Source organism: Melanostigma gelatinosum (assembly GCF_949748355.1).
Source record: "Melanostigma gelatinosum genome assembly, chromosome: 13".
In the NCBI taxonomy this organism is placed as follows: Eukaryota; Metazoa; Chordata; class Actinopteri; order Perciformes; family Zoarcidae; genus Melanostigma; species Melanostigma gelatinosum.
Window position 1 is genome coordinate 8,279,777 of NC_136646.1, and position 26,637 is coordinate 8,306,413.

The 26,637-nt window shown below is 43.6% G+C and overlaps 3 protein-coding genes across 5 annotated transcripts in view; 1 reads left to right on the forward strand and 2 right to left on the reverse strand.

Annotated features, from left to right (window-relative positions):
* Positions 1-2,854: 2,854 nt before the first annotated feature.
* Positions 2,855-5,105, forward strand: LOC306787353 (uncharacterized protein; the record flags this gene model as incomplete). Its single annotated transcript, XM_079282469.1, has 5 exons — positions 2,855-3,116; positions 3,335-3,495; positions 4,422-4,562; positions 4,657-4,822; positions 4,909-5,105. The coding sequence occupies 5 exons, from the start codon at positions 2,855-2,857 to the stop codon at positions 5,103-5,105; spliced, it is 927 nt and encodes a 308-aa protein (XP_079138595.1).
* A 1,009-nt stretch (positions 5,106-6,114) lies between these two features.
* engl (endoglin, like) lies at positions 6,115-20,553 on the reverse strand. Its single transcript, XM_079282376.1, has 17 exons — positions 20,431-20,553; positions 19,128-19,236; positions 18,526-18,695; positions 17,399-17,536; positions 17,071-17,245; positions 15,417-15,588; positions 15,189-15,333; positions 14,061-14,253; positions 13,655-13,824; positions 12,502-12,657; positions 11,322-11,405; positions 10,980-11,234; positions 10,219-10,740; positions 7,761-7,902; positions 7,580-7,672; positions 7,311-7,426; positions 6,115-6,646 (listed from the first exon to the last, which is right to left on the reverse strand). Exons 2-16 carry the CDS (start codon positions 19,189-19,191, stop codon positions 7,314-7,316), a joined length of 2,592 nt encoding a protein of 863 aa, XP_079138502.1. The 5' UTR covers positions 19,192-19,236; positions 20,431-20,553; the 3' UTR covers positions 6,115-6,646; positions 7,311-7,313.
* A 4,025-nt stretch (positions 20,554-24,578) lies between these two features.
* Positions 24,579-26,637, reverse strand: part of LOC306787130 (serine/threonine-protein kinase N1-like) — a 26,262-nt gene continuing 24,203 nt past the window's right edge. For all 3 annotated transcript variants that reach the window (XM_079282177.1, XM_079282176.1, XM_079282175.1), the window contains 4 exons: positions 26,521-26,637; positions 25,978-26,085; positions 25,756-25,836; positions 24,579-25,679 (listed from right to left, as the gene is read on the reverse strand). The exon at positions 26,521-26,637 is cut by the window's right edge and continues 26 nt beyond it. In XM_079282177.1, the coding sequence (XP_079138303.1) occupies positions 25,476-25,679; positions 25,756-25,836; positions 25,978-26,085; positions 26,521-26,637 (510 nt within the window). In that variant the 3' untranslated portion in view covers positions 24,579-25,475. The remainder of the gene's footprint in view (positions 25,680-25,755; positions 25,837-25,977; positions 26,086-26,520) is intronic.

Below are 26,637 nucleotides of genomic sequence, written 5' to 3' on the forward strand. Positions count from 1 at the left end.
TGTGTGACCCGCCCAGCCACCCCGACCTCCTCCGTGTGTCGACATCTGCGGACTATTAATAGAAGTGTTTTTGAGATGTCAAAAACGCACGTAATTCGGGTCAAAGTACATTCCCAAGAAACCATAATTGACAAAGCAGTTTTGTTGAATGTGAACGTAATTTTCTAGAAGACCAGGCTGAACAGTGACTTGACCAGTTTCATATTCATCATATTTGATGTAGTATTTTGATTTTCATGACAGCTCTAGCTACTAAAGCATAGGATCACGTCCCGTACCCCGGAGGCTTTGTTAAGTAAAAGAGTATGTCATACTGATTGATTTTGTGTTCTTTTATTTAAACCAGATATGCTTTCTGTTGAAAGATTAATTTGTAAAATGTGTCATTTTATAATGTTCTGTTGTCAATCCATCTGGCCTTGCATTTAATTGTTTTTTTAAGAGTAGTTATTTTCTTAGTTCTTCCATTGTGATGTTTGTGTATCTTCAGTATGAGTGGTTATTGTGGTTCCTTGCTCTGTCCTGTCTTCTACCAATTATTCCCCACTCATATCGGTGCTAGTTGTGTTTTATGGTTATTATGAGTAATTCATTTAAATGAACTACTAAGTACAATGCAGCAAAATTAGATTTCTTATGTTTTGTCTTTCAGACTAAATGGTTCCATTCCTGTGATTAAATATTGAAACTTTTAATTTGGTTCTGGAAAAAGTGGTAGATCACACATTTGAAAATGTTTTTTAAATGATAAAGGTATTTGTAATTAACATTTTACCTTATGATAACATCTAATATATCACCTAAAGATCATTCATAAAGTTTTAAAAGCACACTGTATTGTGTAAGGTCTCCCCTTTACCACGAATATTTGAGTAAGTCACCACTCATGGGCCCATTGGTAGATTGTATTAATGTGTATTTGCAGGTATACTGCTTTTTGCCTGTGTTGTTTATTTCTCAGGGCATCTTGTTAGTACTTGTTGGGGTGTTTTCTGTCGGGCAGGTAGTTGCTGGTCAGTGTAGTTACCTACAGCTAAAGCTATGTTCTAGTAAATGTGTTCGGGGTTGATGCTTCATATGTTGTGAGGAAAGAATAGGAGGAACTTTGCAAATTGTATTGACAAGCCATATGCAGCACGATGACTCAGGATGTTTTGTTGTCACTTCTTTCTTTTACCATGAGTGTTAAACTTTATATCTTGCTTTTAAATGATCATCAATCACTTACCTTTTCAATTTACTCATTATATAAATATATATATATATATAAGTATATACATATATATCATTTACAAATATCTATAAAGGATTGTACTTAAGATTTTATAAATTAAGAGCTTATGAATTACTTATAAGATCTCACTTCTTTCCAAGATGTCACTTTAAATAAAACATCTTTAAGGCAATTGTTTCTGTCTTTCTGACAGAAAGGTTAGTCAGGCTATAGTTCAGCGCTCAAGATGAAGTTGGTGAAAAAGGAAAGAATCTCCCTCCTCTCACAGAAGGAACTGTGTGGGATGACTGGGTGCCACATAAGAACACACAGACACCATTAGACAGACAGACAGGTAAACCAAAAAAAAAAAGAGTGTGATGTGTAATGGGTGCCTCAATAGTAAAGGCCCACATGTTCACATGAAAAAGATGAGATATTCAAACTTTCCAAAGAACGCTCAGCGTATCTAGAGTCCACCCACATAAGCCCCACAATCAAGGGTTCTCTTGACTTGACTTTGGTATCACAGCACCTTTATTCACAGTGACCTCACCCCGAAGTGTGCGGTCGACCAAACCTTGAGAGAAGACAGAGATGTTGTCATGTTTTTGTAGACTTTGCTGGTCAGAATAAGGATAGCAACAGAGGTAAAACCCCCAAAAGTTATTGAAACAAAGAGGATATTTTGAAAGGTATCTGTTGACTTCTATTAACTTTTTTGGGCATTTTTTCCCTCCGATGCCGAAAGACTCACAATCCTCAGCAGCCTTTCGAAATCAAATCTCTTTGTGTCATGTCATCAGTTGATGGGTGTGAGAAAGAGAAAAGAGGACGTTGCCAGCAACGAAGACACAAGAAAGGCTCTCAACATTCAGCTGCGCAATACAGAGGTAAGATCTCACTCTTATAGCATCACGCTTACTTTCAATGTATTGAATCTTTTAGACATTTTCTAATGTAACTAGAAAATGGCAAATTCATTCAACTGGCACGATGCAACGTCTTCTGTCCAGGCTGTGAAGGGTATTATTTCATAGAATTACATAATCAGGTTACTAAATAAATCACCTTTATTATTACAGAGGCTCATGCTAAATTAAAAAATATTTTTTTAGTTTTTCAGTTGAAGCTTTCCTCTTTCTTGTTTACCGTATGATCTGATAAAATGTTGAAATCAACTAATTTAAGAATTAATTTGACAAAATGAAAAATGATGAATGTAACACTCGGTAAATTCTATTTATTCATATGTTTCATTTCGGTAATGTGGAACTAATAATGCCACATTTTGAATCACTCTGCTGTTCTCAATGTCTAAATAGCGTACAGGTAGCTCAAATGGAAGTATAAAAAGTGTACCGCAGTGTCGGTTTAGAAGTTGTCAAACGCCACAGCCGGGTTATCCTCAGCGAAAGCCCTGAAACCTTTGGTGCAGGTGGCGGGCTGTATTTGCTGAGGAAACCTCAAGCTTCGGCATTGTAACTGAACATGTAGCGGCAGGTGTGCGACATCAGAGTGCGTGAGGCTCCAAACGTGACTTGAAAGAGCAGATTTTGTTAGACCCCTTCACCCCCGCCCCTGGGTTTATTCTTGCAGGATTTTTCACCTCGTCTCCCATCACCTCCCTCAGTCACAACCATGCCGCGGTCGTTCCTCGTCAGGAGTAAAAGGACTCACCTGCTCGGCCCATCTAAGGACTACAGACAACCCTCCCAGCCCCAAACAGACGGCAACCAGCCTGTGCAGCGTGCGACGGGACAGGGCAGGAGGAGGTTTCCCGAGGATGCTGTGAGGCCTTTGTCCCCCATGTTAGGGGTCAAAGACTTGCTGGCTTGCTCACCATGGGAGGGGATGGCAGTCCGTTCTCACAGGGACCCCACAGATGAACCTTGGCGTTCAGGTACCCAACACTTTCTAATCAGCGAGTATACAGTATGTGTTCTTTGGATAGCATGTATCTCAGTCATAATTGAGACAGTGGTTCTGTAAAAGAAAGTGCACATCAATAGGACTCATCTTTGCACACTCAAGGCCACAAATGCTAAGCAAAGACCCAAAAGAAAAGGATTCTCTGTAAACTAAAGTCATTCCCATCATCCTTTCATATTGTAACAAAAGCCCCCGTGGAGAACCGAGACGTCCCTCTGCTTTGGACGGTGGACGGACACCAGGCGTCTGAACGAGAGAGACAACTGGAGGGACTGGTCTACTTGTTGCTCAACCACACGTCACACACCGACCTCAAATCCCCCGTCAGCGAGTGTCCGCTCTGTGAAAAGGTGGGAGGCCTCCGCATTGCCAGAATATTTACATCCTTATCTGCTGCTATAAAGAAAAGAGGAAACTAGGGTGAATAACGATAAAAGTAACTGCCATGACACAGAAGCTGGCAACATGTCAAGAGGGTGACACGGCGATTCGAAGTGTAAAATAAAATAAGTAGTCTGTGCTGTTCAACAGGAGTGTTTGAAATGATTCTTTTTGTGGAGAGATGTTGTGAACAAAGGGGTCAATTGAAAAAGATAAGAGGCTTTTCCTGCTGCTGGAGGAATGCATGGTGAATACTTCGGAGCAAAATTATTTATTATTAATGTTATTTATGTTAAATAAATATTTTGGTTTATAAGTTGAATTGCTTTCTGGCAGAGACCGAGATGAGAAGATTGATACCTTTTACATATTTATATGGTCAATATGAAGCTATTGCCAGCGGCAGGTTAGCGTAGCTTAGCATTAAGGCTGGAAACTGGGGGAAGCGACTATAGCCTGGCTCTGTCCAGTCGCCAAAATCCTCTAAAGCTCACTCATTAAGGTTCTCTATATGACATTCTGAACATTGATATGGTAGCAAACAACTATGGTCTCCGTCGCTAAGGTCTCCCCCACACAGTAATAATTCTCACTGCCAGAGGAGTTCTGCAATCCAGCTTCAACACATTAATACATTTGTGTAATTCCCACAAAAGTTGGGAGTTATGTGTCGTAGTTGCAAGGCAACCAGCGGTGACTCCAGTAAGTTACTGATCCCATCTTATACATCGTGATCAGTAAGCTGTAGGAGTGCTGATAGGCTGATTATTACCACTGCCTGGCAAAACCGTTTCCCCCTGTTTTCCATCTTTATGCTAAGCTAACCTGCAGCGCAGACTGGACAGTGGCATTATTCTTCTCATCACTTTTTTTTCACTCTCTCCGTGTCCTTCAGTCTCTTTCAGAAGTATTGATATCAGGAGGCGGCCTGCAGGCTCATCTCCACAACGCCCTCTCCGTCCCACTGACACGATCACCCACCGCCTCCAACATGCCCTTTGACTTCAGAGCACGAGGCAGCTACGCTAGAGCTACGGTACAGTGACAATTTAGTTGTATAGTGTCTCAGTACAAACACACGACTCGTCATGGATTCACTTTGTTTGTTTTCAATGCGTCTGCGTATCCAGGAGCGCAGCTTCGACTGCAAGGTGTGCGGGAAGGCGTTCAAGCGCTCGTCCACCCTGTCCACCCACCTCCTCATCCACTCGGACACGCGGCCCTACCCCTGCCAGTACTGCGGCAAAAGGTTTCACCAGAAGTCGGACATGAAGAAGCACACCTTCATACACACGGGTGGGTGATCACAACCGTGGGGGCGAAACTCGTTCTGCGAAGAGGCCCCAAACTCACTAAAACCCAGTGTGCTTTTCCTCCCACAGGCGAGAAACCACACGTGTGTAAAGTGTGCGGTAAAGGCTTCAGCCAGAGCTCCAACCTCATCACCCACAGCCGAAAGCACAGCAGCTACCGGCCCTTCAGCTGCCACAGCTGTCAGCACAGCTTCCAGCGCAGGGTGGACCTGCAGCGCCACCGAGAGACGCACTGTGGCTATGGAGACATGTACACCCAAAACTGAGACCATGAGGCAATGGAGTGAAAGGGAAATGGCTTTTGTAAATAATTTTCAATCCCTCATCATTGTAAAAGTCAGAATTGTGACGGGTAGGATAATAAAACCTGATTGATTGTGTAAGAACGTGATTGGTTTGAGGTTTTTTTTGTATTTGAAAAGCGACTTTGTTTTTGTTGTAGATTTGCATCTTTCAGGAAACACGGTGCCAAAAGTGATTCACAACTGATAATGCGGGCTGTTTGCCCCCCCCCCCTCTCCAGGATGTGCCAGGAAACAGTGTCAAGAGGACCTTTATCCAATCACGTCGTGCAATTTTCAGAGAACTATTTCCCTCAAAAAACACGTGCGGGTGCGATTGTAGTTTTTGTGTGATTCTCCCCGTTATTGGATGTAGCATCCTCAATACACTGCAGCAGAGATGACTGATGATGAGGATGTGCTTCCACTACTGCACGGACAGGAGGTCCATTTTTTAAATAACTTTCTAAAAATTGAAGTAAAAAACAAACAAAAAAACATACATACAAAACTCTGTACCATCTCTACAGCACATCCGGTTGTTACATTCAAATGCTGTGTTTTAAAGCTGCACTGATCAACATTTTCATGTTTACAACGGACCGAAAGACCGAAAGGGGACGAACCCACAGAGAATGAGCGACCAACTCAGTTCCCCTCCGCTCTGCGGAGCACTTTTACCAACTAATTGTTGTGGTTTTTAGGACGCGGCTCTAATGTTTTGGGCCACTCTCGCTGCTGTTAGGGGTTGTTTTTTCAGCAAAAAAAGCTCTTAAAAAAATGAAATAAATAAAAAAGCCGGGTGGACGGCAACATGTTGCTCTGTTTCTGCTGTTTGTCCGTTCACATCACCATTACATGGTCAGGTGGAAACACAGGCACGTCAGCCTCTCATTCACTATTAATATATTTTACAGTGCACATTAACTTCCTTTGACTTGCATGTGATTTGAAAGTGAAACGACATGTTTATTCCATCTTAATAGCCACATAAACACAAACAGAATACACACACAAATAAATGCAGTTTTCCAGCTGATTCACAGTAACAGCACAAACAGTGACAATGACGGACTCTTCAAACAGGCTCTGGCAGTGACCTCTCAGTTGATCTTTGACCTCGTGCTCCGTCTCTTAAGACGTGATTTCCGTCTGAGTCACTACGACCAAGTTTAGATCCTGTCGAATCCAGATGAACGTCTCTCCGTGTGACGAGTCGCTGCCACTTTTGAAATGACGGGACGCAGAATGGCAGGCGGCAACAAAGAAACGCTGCGATGAGTAAGCGCTACTGTATTCAGATGGTTTCAGGCCTCACTCGCTGCAGAGAGATGAACGATGCAGGAGAAGTGCACAAACACGGCTCTAGCAGCTGTGCTAGCTCTCACACACACGCACACACACACACACACACACACACACACACACACACACACACACACACACACACACACACACACACACACACACACACAAGCTGTTAGAACCTCTGTTCCAGTTCTCCTTTCTCAGATTTGCAGGAAATCCTGAGAGGGAGATAAAAGAATGAAAACTGTTCAGACCTATCTGGCACATCGGAGTCGAAACCGGCAGGTGTTCGCCTAATGCTGATACATTTTCTGGAACTGCCGGCGCTTCTAACCGCGCCAGTTTATTTTAAATCCACCGCTTTGACATCGAGTTCACTCTGCAAGTTTGTAAAAATGTGGTACATTTGAACAGAGGGGTTTACAGCTTTACATGCATTTGTCTGTGTAACGTGATGCAAGGTGTTGCTGCCATTCACTTTGAATCATTTGGGATGGTACTTTGTGTCAAGTAAATAATAAGATAATTACCAAAAATTACAGTATTTCTTCAATGGCAGTCCACAACAGCTGTACGCCCACTGCTTGTGTTATTAAAGGATTTCTTTAAAGGATTTCATTGAACTGAATTGGCTTCAGTATTCAAATGAGAATCATACAACCTGGAGACCTGAGTAACAGACAAAGTGTGTTCTGATTCAAAAGTAGTTTCAAAACACTGGCCCTAAGGAACACATTTGATGAATCCCCTTTAAGAGAGTGCTCCCCTAAATTAGCAATTTAGCTAATTTAGTCATCCCGTAACGCCGTCGGAGTCACAAAAGGCTGACATAATGCAGTAGTACATAGACTTCGATGAGGGACCGTCCTCATCCGATCTTACCTCCTACACCGAGCTGGACGCCTGATCAGATGTTGACAGTGGATTCCAGATGTTGCCACCTTCATGTGTGTGGTCTGTTAACTGACTTTCTCCTCCAAGTGCCGCTGGACGTGCCCCTTTCGAAAGATAGAATTACAGAGTCTCTTTATAATGTCTCAACAGCAAAACAGATATGATGATCATGATGATCACTTTTAATTTCAAATATGTCAAAAGGTCCGGGACATTTAAATCACTTTTCAGTGACAGAAGGAAGCCGATCTCGTTACCTGTATAATAATAGATGCACCACAGCCCCCCCATCAGGCCGACGCCCATCACAAAGGCAGCGAAGACAATTCCCATCGCTGGTCCTGCCGTCACTGCAGAGACACAGTGTTCATGAGACAGTGAGACGGTCCAGCAGGTCAAATAGTCTCACGGTAACATTGAAAAATAAGTGATACTCACTGCTGTGCTCCGGGTCTGGACTGGCCAGTGGGGAGACACTCAGCCTCTTGGTTCTTTGGCCGGCAGAGGGCCCAAGTTTGTGTGCCAGTGACCCGATGGACTGGGTGACCACCATGGGCCTGTAGAGGTTTCTGATCTCACACTGAGATGGGACACAGGAGAAGGCCTGCATGTTAGCTGTCATCAGTGTTACAAAGCACACATTGTGAATCAACACTAAGTGGACAGGATAAATAATGATCTACAATCTTAAAAACCTTTCACACTGCGAAACATTTGTTTTAGTTCTTACATTTCCAAACGTTCTTTAGGTCTGCCCCCCTAGTGAATAGCATTTTCAAGTTACATGAAAGCAAAAGCAGGATTTTGGCAAATATGATTATTCTTTCTCTTGCTGGGATACCACTAACATGTCAGTGTGGTAAATATGAAGCTACTGCTAGCATCCGGTTAGCTTAGCACATAGACGGGAAAGAGCTAGCTAGCTTGACTGCCCAAAAGTAACGAATAAAGTGTTTTTGTTCCAAAGAGTTCTGTGGACTCCCTGAGTCCACAGAACTCTTTGGGTACTCTTTGGGTACTCTAGAGTACCACATAACGTCAAGTTAACACTCAGCGAAGCCTGAGCTTCACTTCATTACAAGCTGCCGTTTGTATTTTAGGTTGTCTGTTGTTTACACGGCCAACAGGTTTTTAAAAATGGCGGCTGCTGGCGCTGCTCTGCAATCAGCCAACACAGGTCATTTTTGTGGGACTCGTGTATAAATATCTGATGTTGGCGACACAGTTTTATCAGGGCGTTATCATTTTCAAAGAGGATTAATTCCCCCATACATGCTTGTGTATAAAATCGAGAGTAGTTTCAAAACCTCGCGACTAAGTAACACTTATGCTGCGTTCACACCAAACGCTTCAATTTTTTGAGGCGCGCGCAAAATCGCGTCCAACGCGCCGCCGGTCGTGTTCACACCAAACGCCACAAAATCGCCGGAGAGGGGTCTTGGTTTATAGACCTGGATCCGTTCAACTGTCCGCCATTAACCATGGAAAAAAATAACCTATATTTCTACGTGTTGTGGAAGTCACAGATATCCCGGGAAACTAAACGCCGTCATGTCTGGTTCATAATATTGTTCAGAGGAGCTCCGTGGATTTCATCGAGCTGTATTCACTGTGTCTACCAAGCCACCGGGCGAAATAACGATGTAATGATGCAGATTTGTACTTGTCTTCTCCGACAAAAAGGGACTCCGAAAAAACTACGTAATGATGCCGATTTGTAGGCTACTTGTCTTCTCAATGGAGCTCTGATGGATCGGTGCTAGGCTATGCTAACATCGTAGCAGCTCTACCAGCACTCAATAACGTCACGTAGACGTAAATACGGCAGCGTCTATTCATTGTTTGTACCGTATGGTTTACACACACACACATGTGTACACATAGTTTGGTCCGGTCTCTGTTGATATGAGGTATCGTAGAGCTCTGGGTGAACACAGACGGCTACAGGATTTATTTCCTGATTCAACAACGGCAGGAAGTCAGTGATGACAAGGGGAGCAACTCAACGCTGATAGGCTATCGCGCCACAGCGTCACGTGATTATTTTGCAGAAGTTGAAAAATTTCAACTCGCGCCTTGGCGATTTTGCGGCGTCCAACGCAAAAACGCGTCCAACGCTCTCTCTTTTTGCTGGTAGAGCTGCTACGATGTTAGCATAGCCTAGCACCGATCCATCAGAGCTCCATTGAGAAGACAAGTAGCCTACAAATCGGCATCATTACGTAGTTATTTCGGAGTCCCTTTTTGTCGGAGAAGACAAGTACAAATCTGCATCATTACATCGTTATTTCGGCCGGTGGCTTGGTCCAACGCGTTTGGCGCCATCGCAAAATCGCGGCGGGCCAGTCTCATCGCGTCTGTGCATAGACTTTGTATGTAATCTCGACGCGCGTCAAAAAAATCGGCGCGTCCGGTGTGAACGCACCTTAAGAAAGTCCCTCAAAACGGCTTTATAAGAACTATGGCCGTTCCTAGTTCTTGCGGTGCATACACAATACAAAGAGGGGATCTTAGACCTATGATAAAGCTCCTGTGGTCCAAAAAAGCTGATTGTCTTGTCTTTACCATGAGGTTACCAGGCAACCAGCTAAGGGTCCAAGAAGTCACCGCTCTTCGCCAAGAAATAGTCCACAATGTGTTATATTTTACAGATACATGTTAATACATGAGCTTTAGAGCTGCTTGTAGGCAGAATTTGTTGCCTTTAGACAGATCCAGTGTAGTAGTTTCAATTTTTTATGCTAAGCTTATATCTAGCATCCACAAGTGAGAGTGGTACCAATCTGCTCATCTGACTCTTAACAAGAAAGACATTTTCAAACTCTTCCCTTGATGCATTTGACAGGAGGCTTCATTGCTATGAAATGTAGCCCTAGTGTGCTAACTGTTTGCGTACCTGGTGTCTGGAAGTTCTAGAAACAAGTGGAGGGATATGCAGTTTGTCCTCACAGTCATTCTTTACTATTTCCTCCGTAGGTTCCCCTTTTTTCGGGTCAGAGACACACAGACGGAGCCTGCAGTGGAGGAACTGCATAGAGTCATTATAAACTGGTCGAAGGATGAAACTAAATCTCAAAGGCCGTATTGCCTCCTCTGCTCCCACATTCGCGCTACTCTTTTCCATCCTCTCTGGTGCTTCTCTCCCTCTTCTGTCAACTTTGTGTCGCAGTACGACATCTCCATCTTTGCCCTTTTCCAGTCCATCTACCTCCTCCTTTTCCTCCTCCAGTTCATCACCACCACCTTCTGCCTCTTCTTCATCTTCATCTTTTGTCTTTGCACTGAGGGTCAGTGAGGGGTCTGAGGAGCAGCCCTCGCTTATGACGGTCCAGAAACGAGACGTATTCGGGTCCGACAGAGGAGAGACCACACATGACTTCACCTCCACGACATCTATGAAGGGCGCTTTGGCTGAAATCTGCAGTAGGAGAGATAAGAAAACAGTGAGGAAGAAGACAAATTGTAGTTAATTATGAACAGGACCAAAGGAATGTAATGATGCACCATGAAGTTAGCTTACTGCTCTCACTGGTAACAGTGCCATACACGTGCATAAAGAAAACAATAATCACACAAATGAAGTACTTGACTTTGAAGAACTTGGTTTTGACAGTTTGCTTCAAATAAGCACAGAAAATATTCGACACACACACGGACCTCAACATAGACACGGTGGTCTGCAGTTATGACACAGGGGCCGATGCGCCTCTGCTCGTAGCTCTCAGCGACAAAGAGCTTCAGAAGAAGAACGGGCGCAGATCTGTGTCCGGGTGTCGGAAGGTGTCTCATTCCTGGATCAGGCCCCGGACCCCCGGGTGCCCAGAAGACCCGCCCTGTCGGGGGGGTGTTTACGTCGACATCATCGACTCCAGCAGACCCGGGGAGCGTGGGGACCGCAGCCAAACAGCTGAACTGAGAGGAGAAACAGGAGGCCGTAGGTTAGAAATATGTCATGAATAATGCAGTATCCAAAGTTATATAGGTTTACAGATATCTCACATGTATGCCGAGTGGACCTTTGGACTTCAATTCTGTCTCATTGAGTGCCAGGATGGCCTCAGGCTCGTCTCTCCATAATAACACCTGGACAGAGAGGAGGGCGACATTGCAACCATGTGTAAGAAAATGTCAACACACTTGAGTATTGCGTAATTATGTTTTTGTGATACTGTATGGATTCTTGTGCACAAATAATAATAATCTTTCTTTCTATGCAGATGACACCCAGCTGTATGCATCAGTACACCTAAAGTCAACAGCGATCTTGTCCCTCTCATTGAAAAGATGATGTGCTCGATGTCCAACGATTTACAGCAACGAAACAACAATAAAGCAGAGATCATATTATTCTGTATTCCAAACTCCTCACAGCTCATCCGTATTGACCTTGGCAGTCTATCGATGAAGACATATCAAAAAATTGATTCTTTGCTGACCTGGAAAAGGTTATCCATGCTTTTATTTCATCTTATATTCTTATTTCACTGCATAGTTATTCATGCTTAAGCCAGAGTTCTCTCTCTCTCTCTCTCTCTCTCTCTCTCTCTCTCTCTGTCATTGGCATTTAGTGCAAAATGCATCAGTTAATAATACCTGCTGATGATTATGATTATTACAGTCAGAGGAAAGAAGCATATTTATTTTTATACATTATAGACACATTTTTCATTCAGTGTTTCATTACACACACCTCCTGCCTTTGTTGCTTGCCTCTTTACTCTGTGTCCTCCCTCTCATCTCTCACTTTGTTTGCCTCTGTGCAGAATCCCGTCCTAAGGCTTTAACTCCGCGCTGCTCTGGTCATGATGACCTGGGTCACAAGTCTCACTGGGGACAACTTCCACTTACCACAATTTCAAGTGTCTATTATGTGCCTTGTGTTTTTGTCACTGTCTGGTAAACATTGACCTCACTTTGAATTCTGTTGTTTTTCCCTTTGTGCTCTCAAAGCTTCACTGATCGGGTTTCTGCTTCCTTCTCAAATCACATCTCTGATTTTCCCTGCCATTTTTTGGTTTATGTAAATTAATTGAACAAGGACGACATAAAATCTCCCATAATTCTTTAAAAGTTGAGTGAAAAAAAATGAAATATGGATTATTTTATCGAGGTAAATAAACATTGAATTTGGTCAAATATATAATACAGGGTTTAATAGAAGACATATTTCTTATCTCACCATGTTTTTGTACTGCACCCCTCTCGGCTGTCCCAGGAGAAGACCCTCGGTCCCACAGGAAATGACTGGGAACACCAACAGGAAATGACTCCCGTTGGACTGAGCCAGGCACGTTGAGTCTCGCAGAGTCACGGCAGTCACTGGGACGGACAAGCTCTGGAAGGGAGAACTGATGTGAGACGACGCAGCTTTCATATGAATCATTTTTCTGTATAAGTGAAATGATGTACACACAGTTTGTTTAATAATAATAACAATAATTCATTTGTTGATTGAAACATCACACTCAAAAACCACAAATGTAATGTAATATACTTCATGGCAATCCATTTACAAGCTGAACCAACAGCTGGTCCGACATCCACAGATGTGTGCCATATCAACATTAAGGTTCACTATAACTTTGATTATGGCACCACATACAAATTTACATGGGCAACAGGCATGGCAACATTTTAAAAAACATTTTTTCAACTACCACAGCCACGCAACCGTCGATGGTTGTGAAAGAGGTCATTTGAAATGCGGCTGAGAGGGCGCTATCGGTGCCACTGGTGAAGCTACCTAAGGCTGCCTCCCCCGAGGCAGCAAAGAGATTCTTTGAACTTAATAAATATTAAGGCAAACACATATTTACAGATCTAGCAGACACGGATCCACATTGGCATCCCTTTCGCTCCGTTTCCACTAAACCCCTGAGGGCAAACATCTGGCTCCAGCTGCTAAAAGCTGCGCTATGTTCAAGAGCTACTCACTTACTTTGTGTGTCTGCTGTTTGGTCATCTACTAGCATACGGTTTAAAACTCTGAGGAGACACTAAAACACTCCATAAAGCAGAGTAGTGCGACAGTTCCCTGTGGGTTTTATCATTTTCATATTACATGCGTGTAGTTGATTCATTGTTAGTAAAAAAAAACCATAATGATTAGAGCAGCTTTAAATGTGATCCATGTACAAGATATTCCCATCAAAAGCAAAGGTTGGTTTATTTCATTGTTACGGTGCAAGTTTAAACAGAATTCTTATTAAGTCAACGTTGGCGGTACTCCAAGCGGCTGCTGGGCATTATGGCCTTTGTGAAACCTCAGGATACATCAGTAGGCAGCGTCTCTCCTTATGAATCGTATACATCTAATATTGAGGTATGAAGACCTGCAGGACGCGTCGGTCTACGGTCACGCTGAGGTGTCCGTCCTCACACTGCACCGTGAAACTCTCCCGGCCTCCTCGTGCTCGGCCTCCAGCGTTCAGCCACTGCCTCGGCCGGCGCTCCTCGGCCCAGGGCGGCCTCGCCAGCGCTGGATTCACCACGGCAACCGCGTCTGAGGCGCAGACAGAGAGGAGACACAGAGACAGCCAGGCGGAGACGTTAAACACTCACACTTCCGATACCCCTTTCATTCGGCACATGCGGTGGAAATATTCTGTTTTTCGTTTCTCATCTTCCATCGTAAAGCAAATACTTTCTCCTGTCCGTGGAGGAAACTTGGGCGGATTTCAAAATAAAGCGAAGTCACTCACACAGCGATGGAAACAACAGACACACAGGGGTCCTGACCTGTCACGCCCCCAGCCAGCTGGATCACAAAGCGATTGGCCAGGTTGGCCTCGGTGTATGAGGTCAGCCCGGTGTAGCCCCTCTCTCGGGCCCACGCGAGAAGGTCAGGTATGGTGGACAGGTTAGAGTTAAGCGTACTGGACAGGGTCAGGTCGGGCTCAGGTGGGTAGGGTGGGGACACGCTGTTGGAGGACTACAAGAGAGCGAAGACAGATACAGAGACGTAATCAAAGTAAAATCAAGTTGGAATGTGATATGCAACAGTTGGTGGTCCATCATTTTATCTCTTTGTGGCTTAACCTTGTGGTTTCTCTAGAGATGTTGTGAAGGCCAGTCCGGTCTCAACAAGGCTGAGCAGAGGAGGGATGAGGAAGTGGCTTCCACCCATAGAGTGTATATAAGAAGTGGACGTAGCCATCGTGAACCCATTGGTTTTTGGATTTCCGTTTTTGAATCCTTGAGATCTGCGTTTTGGCCGACGCCCTTTCGGATTAATGGCCGGTCGCCATCTTGGCTTTTTTTGCAACCAGTGACGAAAGTGACCATATTTTGACGGCGGAAGAGTGACCTAGAGACGGCTCTGGTAGGGTAGCGACCTGTCAATCACAAGGTAGCCCCGCCCTAAAACACAAAGTCTATTTGACCTTAATGTACTAAATGAACATCATGCTGTATTGCAGAAGACTTGAAACTAGAGATTGAGACCATAAACTCATGTTTGCAATATTTACTGAGGTGATAAATCAAGAGAGAAATAGAGTCATTTTCTCACAGACTTCTATACAATTAGAGGAGTCGCCCCCTGATGGTCAGTAGACAGAATGCAGGTTTAAGACACTACCGCATTGTTTTTTTGCACCAGTGTGGCCCTCTTGTGTGTTTTAATAGTTTTTGGGAAATAATAGAGCTCTATGGCACAGAGGAAGATGATATATCAGGCTATGGCTGCATAGGTCTTATATGTCAGTAGGATCAATTTGTTGTTGAATTATTGAAAACAATTGTTGACAATAAGAAAAACATAGAATAACGCCATCCATCATCTTTAACTGCTTATCCATAGAGGCAGTTGTTAGACGAATAAATCAGATGACGTCTTCAGACACAAAGAGGAGATGGTGCCCTTACATGAACAGAGACACGACCCCGGACACCATGAGCAACCACGGCCCAGTTGACTGGAACAGAGCTGCTGAGAATCAACACAACCGTCTGGCTCTTTGAGTTGGCCACCAGGGGCACAAGAGAGACGATCACCTCCACCTGGAGGGAGCTGGAGGAGACGGAGAGAGCGAGAGAACAAGTTTCAACTTCGCTTGTGCAACAACAGGCGTTATATACACCCGCGCTTCTCACCCGCAGAGCCCTGAGCCGGCCGAATGGAGCTTGATCACATGGACTTCGGGGCCGGTCCCACCTGCTGCAGCGCCGGCGCAGCCCTGCACTTCCTGCGGCTGCAGCTCAGAGGTCAGGTAGTTGTGAGAGAGGAACATGGTCTGCAGCTGGCACACATCAGGCAAAGTGTGATCTGTAATATGGAGTCAAAGCAAGAGGGAGGTAGGTTTCACAAAGTCTTTCAGCACCATCTGTCCGACCGGAGGCTCGCGTTTACGTCTGGTGAGATGTGAGATGAGATTGTATGACCGGAATTTGAACCTACAGAACATCAAACCGGTGCACAGATGTTTAGGTTAAAGCCGTAGTTTGGGAAATGTGTTTGCTTGCTTTAGAGCAGGGGTCTCAAACTCATTTTCACTCCGGGCCACATCAGCATCATGGTCGCCCACAAAGGGCCGGTTGTAAATGTAACTACTCGTAACATGTTGTTAAATAACTCTCTGCATTCACAGTTTAAAGTAGTCTTCAATGTACTCACAATACATTTCCATGTTAAATGTACAGTAAGCCAAAGAGCTGCTTCTAACTGTTTAAGTATCTCATAATTTGACTTTCTTTTTCATAATTTTGACCTCCAATCTCATCTTTTTGACTTTCAATCTCATAATTTTGACTTTCAATCTCATAATTTTGACTTTCAATCTCATCATTTTGACTTTCAATCTCATAATTTTGACTTTCAATCTCATAATTTTGACTTTCAATCTCATAATTTTGACTTTCAATCTCATCTTTTTGACTTTCAATCTCATAATTTTGACTTTCAATCTCATAATTTTGACTTTCAATCTCATAATTTTGACTTTCAATCTCATCTTTTTGACTTTCAATCTCATAATTTTGACTTTCAATCTCATCATTTTGACTTTCAATCTCATCATTTTGACTTTCAATCTCATAATTTTGACTTTCAATCTCATAATTTTGACTTTCAATCTCATAATTTTGACTTTCAATCTCATCTTTTTGACTTTCAATCTCATAATTTTGACTTTCAATCTCATCTTTTTGACTTTCAATCTCATAATTTTGACTTTCAATCTCATTTTTTTGACTTTCAATCTCATAATTTTGACTTTCAATCTCATAATTTTGACTTTCAATCTCATAATTTTGACTTTCAATCTCATAAATTTGACTTTCAATCTCATAAATTTGACTTTCTATCTCAGAATTATGACTTTCTATCGAATAACTTCGACTTTCTATCTCATAATTTCGACTATGGGGATATTTTTATTATTATTAGTCTAACTTTACTTCTTTTTTTTTGCTGGCGGATTCGCGGGCCACATAAAATGACGTGGCGGGCCGGGAATTTGAGACCCCTGCTTCAGAGTGTTCGATGAGAAGAATCACACCTGTCTGTCTGTTAAATATAAGGATATTGCTGGCAGCAGACTGCTGAGAATATTATTTTATTTATCTATTTAACTATTACTTTAAACTTTTGTACACTTCTATTTGCCGTTGCTCCTCTATAAATATGCTGATGAGCGAGGAGCTGTAAACACTGACCCTTCAAATGATGCACGTCATCTCCTTAACATCGTGAATAGAATTTAAACTTTTGTAATTGGACGGACAGCATCATCACTTCTCGGGGGCTCACCCTCTCCCAGTCGGACGTAGACTCGATTGCCGCGTGTTGCGTGTGTGAGAGAGGACAGGCTGCCGTGGTGCTTCAGAGCCCAGCGGTGCAGCGCACGTGCAAGAAAGGGGAGCGAAGGCACCGATTGGACGTTCAAACGCAGGGCGCTGGACTGGACGCTGGAGTTTGATGACACCTTGCGGATGAGGGCAAAAAAGAAGATTTCAAGGAGAAAAAGACGTTGATGGAGCAGAAAAACCGACTTTACTCATTACACAGCAAATTATTTATGTGAGCGCTCAATCAAGTGTCATATGACACAGATGTGATGTGACGCACTCGGACTGACCTGCACCAGCACTGGCAGGTTTGGGGGCAGGCTGTCAGCCTCCAGCCACCAGGTGAGCGGGACCTTGGAGCTGAGCAGCAGGTGGAGGGCTCTGAGAGGTGGGGGGGGAAGAGACAACGGCTTCAGCAACACCGTCACCTGAAGAAGAGGAAGCGGCTGTGATGTTTACAGTGGTTAACAAAATAGCCAAAAATATAACAACCGAATACATGAATGGATAATATTTGATGTTAAATAATTACAATGATGATGAATATTTTTCAAAAAACTGGTTAATTGTGAAGGTTTTGTATTACTTTCCTTCACAATTAATTAGTTAATAAAATAAATGCAAACTTGTGGAGTTATAAATATGTATATATATTTTATTTAATAAAAAAAAATAATAAAAAAAAATATTTTCAAATTTATGAAATATGATTATTTGCGATAAATTATCCAACAATATATAAAGTATATAAAGTAGTTCGCCCCTAAAAAAAACATGTTTAGATGTACATATATTTATACATACACATATACACATATATGTATATATATACATATACACATATATGTATATATACATATATATACATATACACATGTATATACATACACAGATATACATATCTATATATACACATATATATACATATATATACACATACAGATATACATATATGTATATTAGGGGGAACTACTTTATATACTGTTGGATAATTTATAGCACATAATCATATTTTATGAATAAAAAAATCTGAAAAGTTTCTGTGAATAAACCCCTTGCAAGGACCCTGTCTCCGACTCGTAAGTGGAACATTACAATATTTATGTTAAATGTGTTGGCGGCGCAAAGCTACGAACAAATCCATATATAAGCCGCACCGGTGTATAAGCCGCAGTCTCAAAGCGTGGGGGGGGAAAAATTGCGGCTTATAGTCCGGAAAGTAGTAACTAAAGCAGTGTGATAAATGTAGTGGAGTAAAAAGTACAGTATTTCCCTGTAGAGATGTACAGAAGCAGAAATATGAAGTCGCATAAAATTGAAAAACTCAAGTGAAGTACACCTCAGATTTGTACTTAAGTAAATGTACTTCTGATCACTGCCTCCATACTCTTACACCCAGTTTGAGTTTGCATAGTACCTTGTTTTCTGGGCTGTTTGTGACTCTCCCCACTGCAATGACATGAGTTTCCTTGTCCCCGCGTTCCCTGGCAGCACAGCCCTGCCCAGCCTCGAACCTCTCCAGCAGACCCTGAACAGGGTGGAGCGCCCCCGTTGGTGCCACGGAGCAGCGCACCTCCACACTGTGAGCTGAGGAGGAACAGGAGACGCTTGGACTCGGAGGTGCGATACAAATAAAACTGCAGGTGGGGTGTGTACACCAATAGTCCTCAATGTCACCAAAACAAATGACAGCAGTTATGACTGGATGAGATCAATGCTCTGCTTCTTCTACATGCACATGGCACACTGGTTCAACAAAAACCGGAATGACTGCTGAGCCACTTCTTGTGACTCTTCCTCTGCCTTATTTCAACATATCAGTCAGACAGTCTGATGTAGAAAGTCCTGCCGGAGGGGACTGGAATATTTCCCACAGAAACTATGTTCCCTTTCAATAAAGACCTTTGACTTGTGGCTGCTCGAGCAGAGGAGATATCACAGTTGATACGTTTAATGTCGACAGAACTCCGTCATGATTGTTGTCGGTCTGAAGATATATGGGTCCGATGATGCTCTTACCTCCCGTTCTCTTCCAGAGCAGGAGACAGAGAACAGTCCATCCGACCCCTGACAGTGAAGGCATAATGAACACTTCACTGCACTGACTCACTGTCCCTCTTGCAACATCCTGGTGAACAGAAACAGGCAGTAAGACATGCAGCACACACTATTACTGAATACATTACAGTCTCCATGCTTTCTACCGATGCTCTCAGTGTCATACATGACTGTAAACTGAATTTATTTAAGTTTTGGACTGATGTTGGAATAAGACATGCAATTTAAATACATCACCTTGAGATAATGATGATAATAATATAATAATAATAATAATAATAATAATAATAGGCATTTTCATTATTTTCTGATATTTCATAGAAATATTAAATAAATAGATTAGTCAATTGATAAATGGTTAATTAATCCATAGTTAAAATGATTGTTCACAACAACCGGATCCATCATGTTAGCCAACCATCCTAGTTTCTATGGAAGCAAATTTACACCAGAAACAAAATTATTATAATAACTAATTATGATAGTCATCATTTAATCAATTATTGGATTAACAAGCCAACATTATGATATGACAAAATAAATATTTTACTGACTAAGTCAAACTATAGTGTTAGATAATATTATAATTATTTTTGAATGATGTATTATACTATTCCACTGTCTTTATTTGAATGCACCAATCACCAAGTCAAATTCCTTGTATGTGCAAACATACAAACAAACTGTTTCCGATTCTGCAAATGATGAGACAGTGAGTCAAACAATTCTGAAAGTGAGTCGATAATAAATGGTAAAAATTCTAAATTTAGAAATGTTTCCGAATTTAAGTAAAACTGATGCGATAGTAAAGAAATGGGCTTCCATAGCTTGACTAGAATGTGCATGCACTTTTTTTACAGCACATTTCCCAAAAAGTACACGAGTATGAATATCACACAACAAATATAAGCACAATTTAAACAAGCAATAAATTGAAAAGCAATATATTAAATCAGAGTTTTCCTGTACAATAAATGTACCCTAACATTCAAACAACAGGAAAAGCAAGCAATGCAGGACTGAATAACATCAATGAATTGAATTTTTATAAAGTGTCGATCAAACAGACTTATCGACTAATCTTACAATTCATTCAAGTAAGGTGCACGAGGTACGAACAGATTTATTCCCATTAGGATTTAAAAGCCAGCTTGTGTTCTCTTATATTTCTGTTTTAATGTCTAAAGCTCATCTGATGAGTCCTAAAACTTTTCCTCCACGAACAAACATGAGGACCAAACATGAGGAGAGACGGTGAACTCACCTGCAGCGCCGCACGGAGGGAGAGGCGGACTGATCTGATCCAGTTGTTGATCCAGACTCCACTGGGAGGACTGCCCCCCCCCGTCCTATTTCCTCAAACACACAACCACGCAGTCGCACACACCCTCCACATATTCAATGACGCAAATACCCCCCCCCCCCCCCCCCCCCCCCCCCCCCCCCCCCCCCCCCCCCCCCCCCCCCCCCCCCCCCCCCCCCCCCCCCCCCAACCTCAGCTGAGTTGCGACTTGTGAGAAGTATTTTCTCAGTGGAAAATTCATTTTACGCACCAAGTGGGACACTGAAAAGGGAGGGGAGGAGGAGGCCTGGTTGTGAAGACACAATTAAAAAAGGGGCAATGGGAGGGGACTGCAGGATGGTGTGACATAGATGGCGAGATGGAGAGGAATAAAAGGCCTTTGGAAAACGTCTCCCAACGTGGATGGCAACAGGAAGGGAGAGGAGGGGATGGAGGAGGAGGAGGAGGAGGAGGAGGAGGAGGAGGAGGAGGAGGAGGAGGAGGAGGAGGAGGGTGGAACCAAAGGGAGTTGACTGGCAGGTGAAATGTTTGGGAGGGGGAGTAAACTCACACATATTATGTCTTCTTCGACCCTCTGAGACATTAATGACATGGTTCATATTTTCCATATTTCTGCTTCTGAGTTTTGGTTCTGTCCCTTTCGACCTCACGTCTGCGGGAAATAAATGCGGCCAATAGGAGCCAACACGGCAGCCAAAACAAGCCTTCTAAAACGAGTTTATAAATACACATAAACATAAAGATACAGAGGAGTAATGCCGACCCGAGCAGAGTGAAGTCGCTCCTTCTCTGTGTGTTGCAACAAGCTTCTCCTGACTTTGTTGACTTAGACAGTGTAAATAAAAATATACATTCATTCAATGTTAAACACAGCTTATACGCGGAGTTCTAGTACACGAAGGTCAAAAACACCAGGTGGGGCACTCTCGCACTCGCCTGAACAAAGTGGAAAATACTAGAACTCTGAAGGATAGCTTTTGCCCCAGTTAAATGTCACATAGTCTTACAGAGAACCAGTCTCAACTGCCTGCTCCATCTTAGAGATAGAAAGAGGCGCCCTTGCATATCTAGCGCCTAGCTTATCTAGTTGGCCGAACATAACAATATGCTGCTGAATCAACATCTCACACACACTGACGTTCCAGAGAAGGCGGATCCCGGACGTGAGCCAGTGTGGGCGGAGATGCCCAGAGCTCCATCAGGTCATCTGAATGCTAAAAACAGATCCGCCTCCTACTTTGCTTTGACCAATAGGCTCCAAAAGGAGCACCTAATATATGAACGCATGCGCACTCTGTCTAAGCGCCTTTTTAGCTTTTCATTCACTCCTACAGAGTGAACTTTCTAGGTCCGTGCACGTTTAACTGCTGGACATAATACTTCTGTCACAAATAAACCTTATTGCTTGAATTGAGCTAAACGCCTCGGCCTAAGTCTGTTCACCTGAGTTTTCTCCTCAACATGAGATTTATTCTCAACAACAGGCCGGTCCCTCCATGTTTTTAGGACATGCTAGCACGTGTGAGCATGCTCCACTAGCTAGCTCATGGCTGCCACTCTCGGTTACAGCTCATAACGGCCGCCCAACCGACATTTGACATCACGGAAGCGAAGCAACCACCCTCCGGTTCCCCCTCAGCTAAAAACCATTTGCTCTGTAAGCACTTTTTAAAAAAAAAAAGTAGTTTGCACCGCTAGCGCTGTTAGCAACGTTAGCTATAAGCCGGCGGCATGTTGAGAGGCAACAGAGAGGGGAAGTCCCGCCCCTTTCGGTGTACGGTAGCCAATGATGAGTTAAATGATGTCAATTCCCTTTCAGTTGTGCCTCGAATTACAATTCAGCTTTGATAATTTAGCAAGTGAACAAAGATCACAGTGGGTTTGTCGTAGCACCATTCAGTTTTGTGTGAAGCGGCTCAGTGAACTACATCGCTCGTCTTGCACAATATGTGGGAATCTGGATCCTGTATTGGTGGAGGTTCACCCACACTGGATATGTCGGCCTCTGCTGCAGCATTTGTCTTGTTAGTCCCCCAACTATATATCAGTGTAATACTTCATCGGTGAAAAAAGTCGCCAACGTTTGATGTAACGTTAACACAAGAGATACAAGTGCGGCTGTGGTGGATGTAGCCTACAGCACGCGCTGAATTAAATTGATGTTCTCATTATGTGTTGAAGATGAAGCATCCATCATCAGTTCTGATTTCCACACATCGATTGTCCAAAATTGATGAGACCTTTTGACCGATTCTATGAAATATTGTTTGTGCAGTGAGTTTTCTTTTTCGGCTAAGTGGAGCAATTTGTGACTTTTTGTTAACAGAACAACCAAATTACAGTTCAGTTAACTCTATTTTTAGAGGCATTTCCAGTAATGAAAAAAAGAAAAACACCACTCATGTAACTATGGTGTCCAATTCAACGTTCTTAATTGCTTTTTGAGACAAGTTTACAAAGTGCATCTACAGTTCTTCCAGTTTCATTCCCGCCAATAATTCTAGGAATGTTTTTAATTCCGACCATTTTAGGACACAATCAACAACAACAGCTGGGAGCCGGTCTGGCTCTGCATCAGTTTCACAACCCAACAACCCTCTCAGAGATGGAAAATATTGTGCCCAAAACCGCTTCAAAACTGGCTCAATATTCTTAGCACTCATATTACAGTGTACCTGTTTTTTTTTTATGAACGACAAAATCCATCTGAGCGAGTTCACTGTCCTGGTGTCAGCGTGACCGTTGGCACAGAACAGTACATCTCTTCTATTAATAAGTTCACATTGGTATTTACAGTCTGCATTCTGATGGGAACAATATGTCAAAAACGGTATCTCAGGAGCATTTTCAGGCGTTAAAGTCTAAATATTTGTCTGCTGTAAACATCTGTGAACATGAATCCATAAACCTTTCTAAGAGCGTCGTCCTCTCTGAACATCAAAATGACTTAAAGTGACACACTGTTACCCCACGATTGGAAATAAAATCATTCTTTTCTCCGCTTTCTGTGTGATAAGATGCTGCTCTCCGTCAGCATATGAGATCAGAGGAAAGAAAATCTGTTCATCTCCTAAAGTTGCAAATGAATCTCCACCTTCTACTCCCGTTGTCTTAAGATGTATCTAGATGTACAGACTAAATCATTTTAAAACATGGAAAACTGCTGAATACATGAAAGACGTCAGAATTTCAGCTTCTCTGTGAGGCTGTACTGATTTGTACTAAATGCTAACATCAGCATGTCGTGCTCTGTGACAATGCTAACATGCTGATGTTAAGCAGGTATAATGTTTACCAAGGTTGTGTTCCAATACACATACTAACATGCTAAGATTTAGCATGTCCCAATGAATAGTATGTTAGATGCAGCAGGACAAAGAATACCAGGATGTCCTCCCGCAGCCGGTTGCAGTGTGCAGTGTGCAGTGTGCATGCCTCCATCAACCCCCCAGGAAGAGCCCCGGGGGCTTCGAAGGCTAATTTGACACAGTGGCCAAACCTTGAAATTACAACTTGCGGGTCAGACGTTAGCGCGCAAATTCCACCATGTTATCATGCTAACGTTACGCTGGTTACAGAAAATAAGTGGCAGCGCTGGGTCTCTGCTCCCAGCCAATTAGGAGGCTGGAGCCGGGAGGAGAGCAGTTCCGGAGACGGAGGTGCTCGGTACCAAGGCTGATGCTGATGGGAATGTCACTAGTTTTACAGGTTTTTGGTCATAAACCACAGAAATGGACAAATAAACATGTTGCCCTGATGATGGCGCTGGATGTAACATTAACAGATACAATGCAATTCATCCTGAGGGGAACATGAATGTCTGCTACAAATGTGATGGTAATCCACCCAATGGTTGTTGAGACCTTTTACGAAAAACAAATGTCGACCTCATGGTGGCGCTAGAGGAGAAGACAGAGGATCACCAGGGTCAGCACACTTTATCCTCTGGGGACCATGAAATAAAAAGTCTCATTGCAATCCATCACCTAGTTTTTGGGATATATTGAGGATTTAGAGTTGTAGTGAGCTCAAAAAGGGTCGAATGAGGACTTTTGCACTTTTCCTCAATAAGCACCGATCAACTGAAAGGAAAACAAACTTCTCAATGCTTCTGTGTTGGGTTCACATCTTTACTGAGTCACAGTTCGAACATATTTCACCAGCAAATGACAGAGAAGGAAACACAAGATGGGGGGGGGGGGGGGGGGTGAACATAAATCACAAAAAGAACAAAAATCTGTAAAAGCTTTTTTTGTCATTGAGAAACGATTGTAGTTAAAAATCTGTGTTGTACCGAAAGACAGTGCAATGAGCAGACGACACGTAAGATTGAGCACACTAACAGCTCCCCTCCCTCTCTGGTAGAACCCCCACCTGCTCCGCTTTGTTTCTGTGACACCATCAACAGGCAGCGGCTCTGAATTCCCTCCTTCCTCTGGCTCCCCCATGTGTAAATGTACAGGTGGTGCATGATTGCGGCTGACGTGGATACATTCATGACGGAGGTAGGGACACCGAACACAAGGAAACACACACTTAGCAGCAACACGAACAGCAGAGGTGAAGGGACAAGAGACGAGGGCAGGACAGAGAAAGAGACAAACTGCTTCCTGTCAGAAGAATCACTTCTGACTCTCCGACTGCGTTTCAGTGTGCTCCACCGTGTCGGACAGACGGCAGGATCCGTCATCTCATCTTCCATCTGTTACATAATCTGGATTATCTTCATCACCGCTTCCTCCTCTAAAAGCCACGCGGTGTCACGGATCTGCAGACCTCTCAGCAGATCCGTGACACCGCCGCGTATGTGTGGGACACGCGATCCGACATCGGCCCGGCCGGTTCTTCGTCCCGTCGCAAAGAGACAGACGTGGAGAGGAAGAGGGGATCAGCCTCTCGTCACGCCTTCAAGTTCCTCTCTCTCTCTCTGTGCGGGACAGAGTCAGCCTTCGCTTCTCGGTCTCCTCTCAGAGTCTGGCTGCTAACGACCTCTGTGACCCCTGACCCTAGCAGAGGTCGGAGACGTAGTCAAAATCCTTGAAGTGGTCCTGTTCCTTGCGGGAGAGGGTGCGGCGCTCGCGGGGCGGCGTGAGGGCAGGAGCCTCGGCGGTGAACTCCACGTCGAAGTTGCTGACGTCTTCTTTTGCTCCGATGGTCGGGACGAAGGGGGGCGGGGCCTTCCTCTGAAGAAGGTCCTCCCAGTTCACACCCTAAACACACAGGTACGTTCAGTTTCTCATCACCGGCGCCCTCAGTGACATCAAGACGAAAAGACTAAAGTCTCACCCGGAAGAATGGCTGTTTTTTCACGTCTTCGGCGTCCTTCTCTCCAGAGCCCAGACGTCTTTCTGGATTCCTCCTCAGCAACTACAAACAAAAAGCAGCAATTCCCCACCTGTTATTCTTTGTTGTTTAAGTAATAAGTGACCTAAAAAGTGCTGACATTTGCATATTTTTCAACATTACAAGCTAATAAAAAGATAAAAGGTCAAATGGGCGGAGCCTGACCCGTCTCATGATGCCGATGGCTTCGGTGGAGAGGAAGCGAGGGTAGCGCACTTCGTCGTTCACTATGCTGTCGAAGACCTCCTCCTCATCGTCGCCTGGGAACGGAGACTGAAAGAAACAGACACATTAGTTCGCATCGCATTACATATTAGACCTCCATGAACTCCGTCTCTAAAAGCCTCGATTGAATTATATATGAAAATATATTACCAGTCTATCAAAGGGTGGATGTTACCACCTAAGCTCAGCCTGTACAAGCTCGTGTTCCATTAGGACGCCTGGGCCACAGCTCATCCGTCATGATTGACACTACTGTAGTGATGCCAGCCGCTGGGCGATTTACCGCCATGTTACTCTTACTGGCTGTAGTTTTACATTCATCGCACAGACATGAGTGGTGGCCATCTTCTCATCTAACTCTTCCTTCACATTAAAGTCTAACATCCAAGCATGCAGAGGCTGCCAAACATCTCCTCATGATCTTTGATAAATACGATAATAGTCATTTAAAAAAAAGAAACTACTCCAGCTCTGTATTCTCACCTCACCGACCAACATCTCGTAGACGAGCACCCCGAGCCCCCACCAGTCCACTGCTCTGGTGTACGACGTGTCCGTCAGCACCTCCGGGGCCAGAAACTCAGGAGTCCCACAGAATGT

Coding starts and splice junctions, on each gene's coding strand:
- engl (XM_079282376.1), bottom strand. CDS start 19,191: ATGCCTTCACTGTCAGGGGTCGGATGGACTGTTCTCTGTCTCCTGCTC. Junction 12,658..13,654: donor TAGACCGACGCGTCCTGCAG/GTCTTCATACCT, acceptor TCTCCCTTCCAG/AGCTTGTCCGTCCCAGTGAC. Junction 10,741..10,979: donor ACCACCGTGTCTATGTTGAG/GTCCGTGTGTGT, acceptor CTCCTACTGCAG/ATTTCAGCCAAAGCGCCCTT.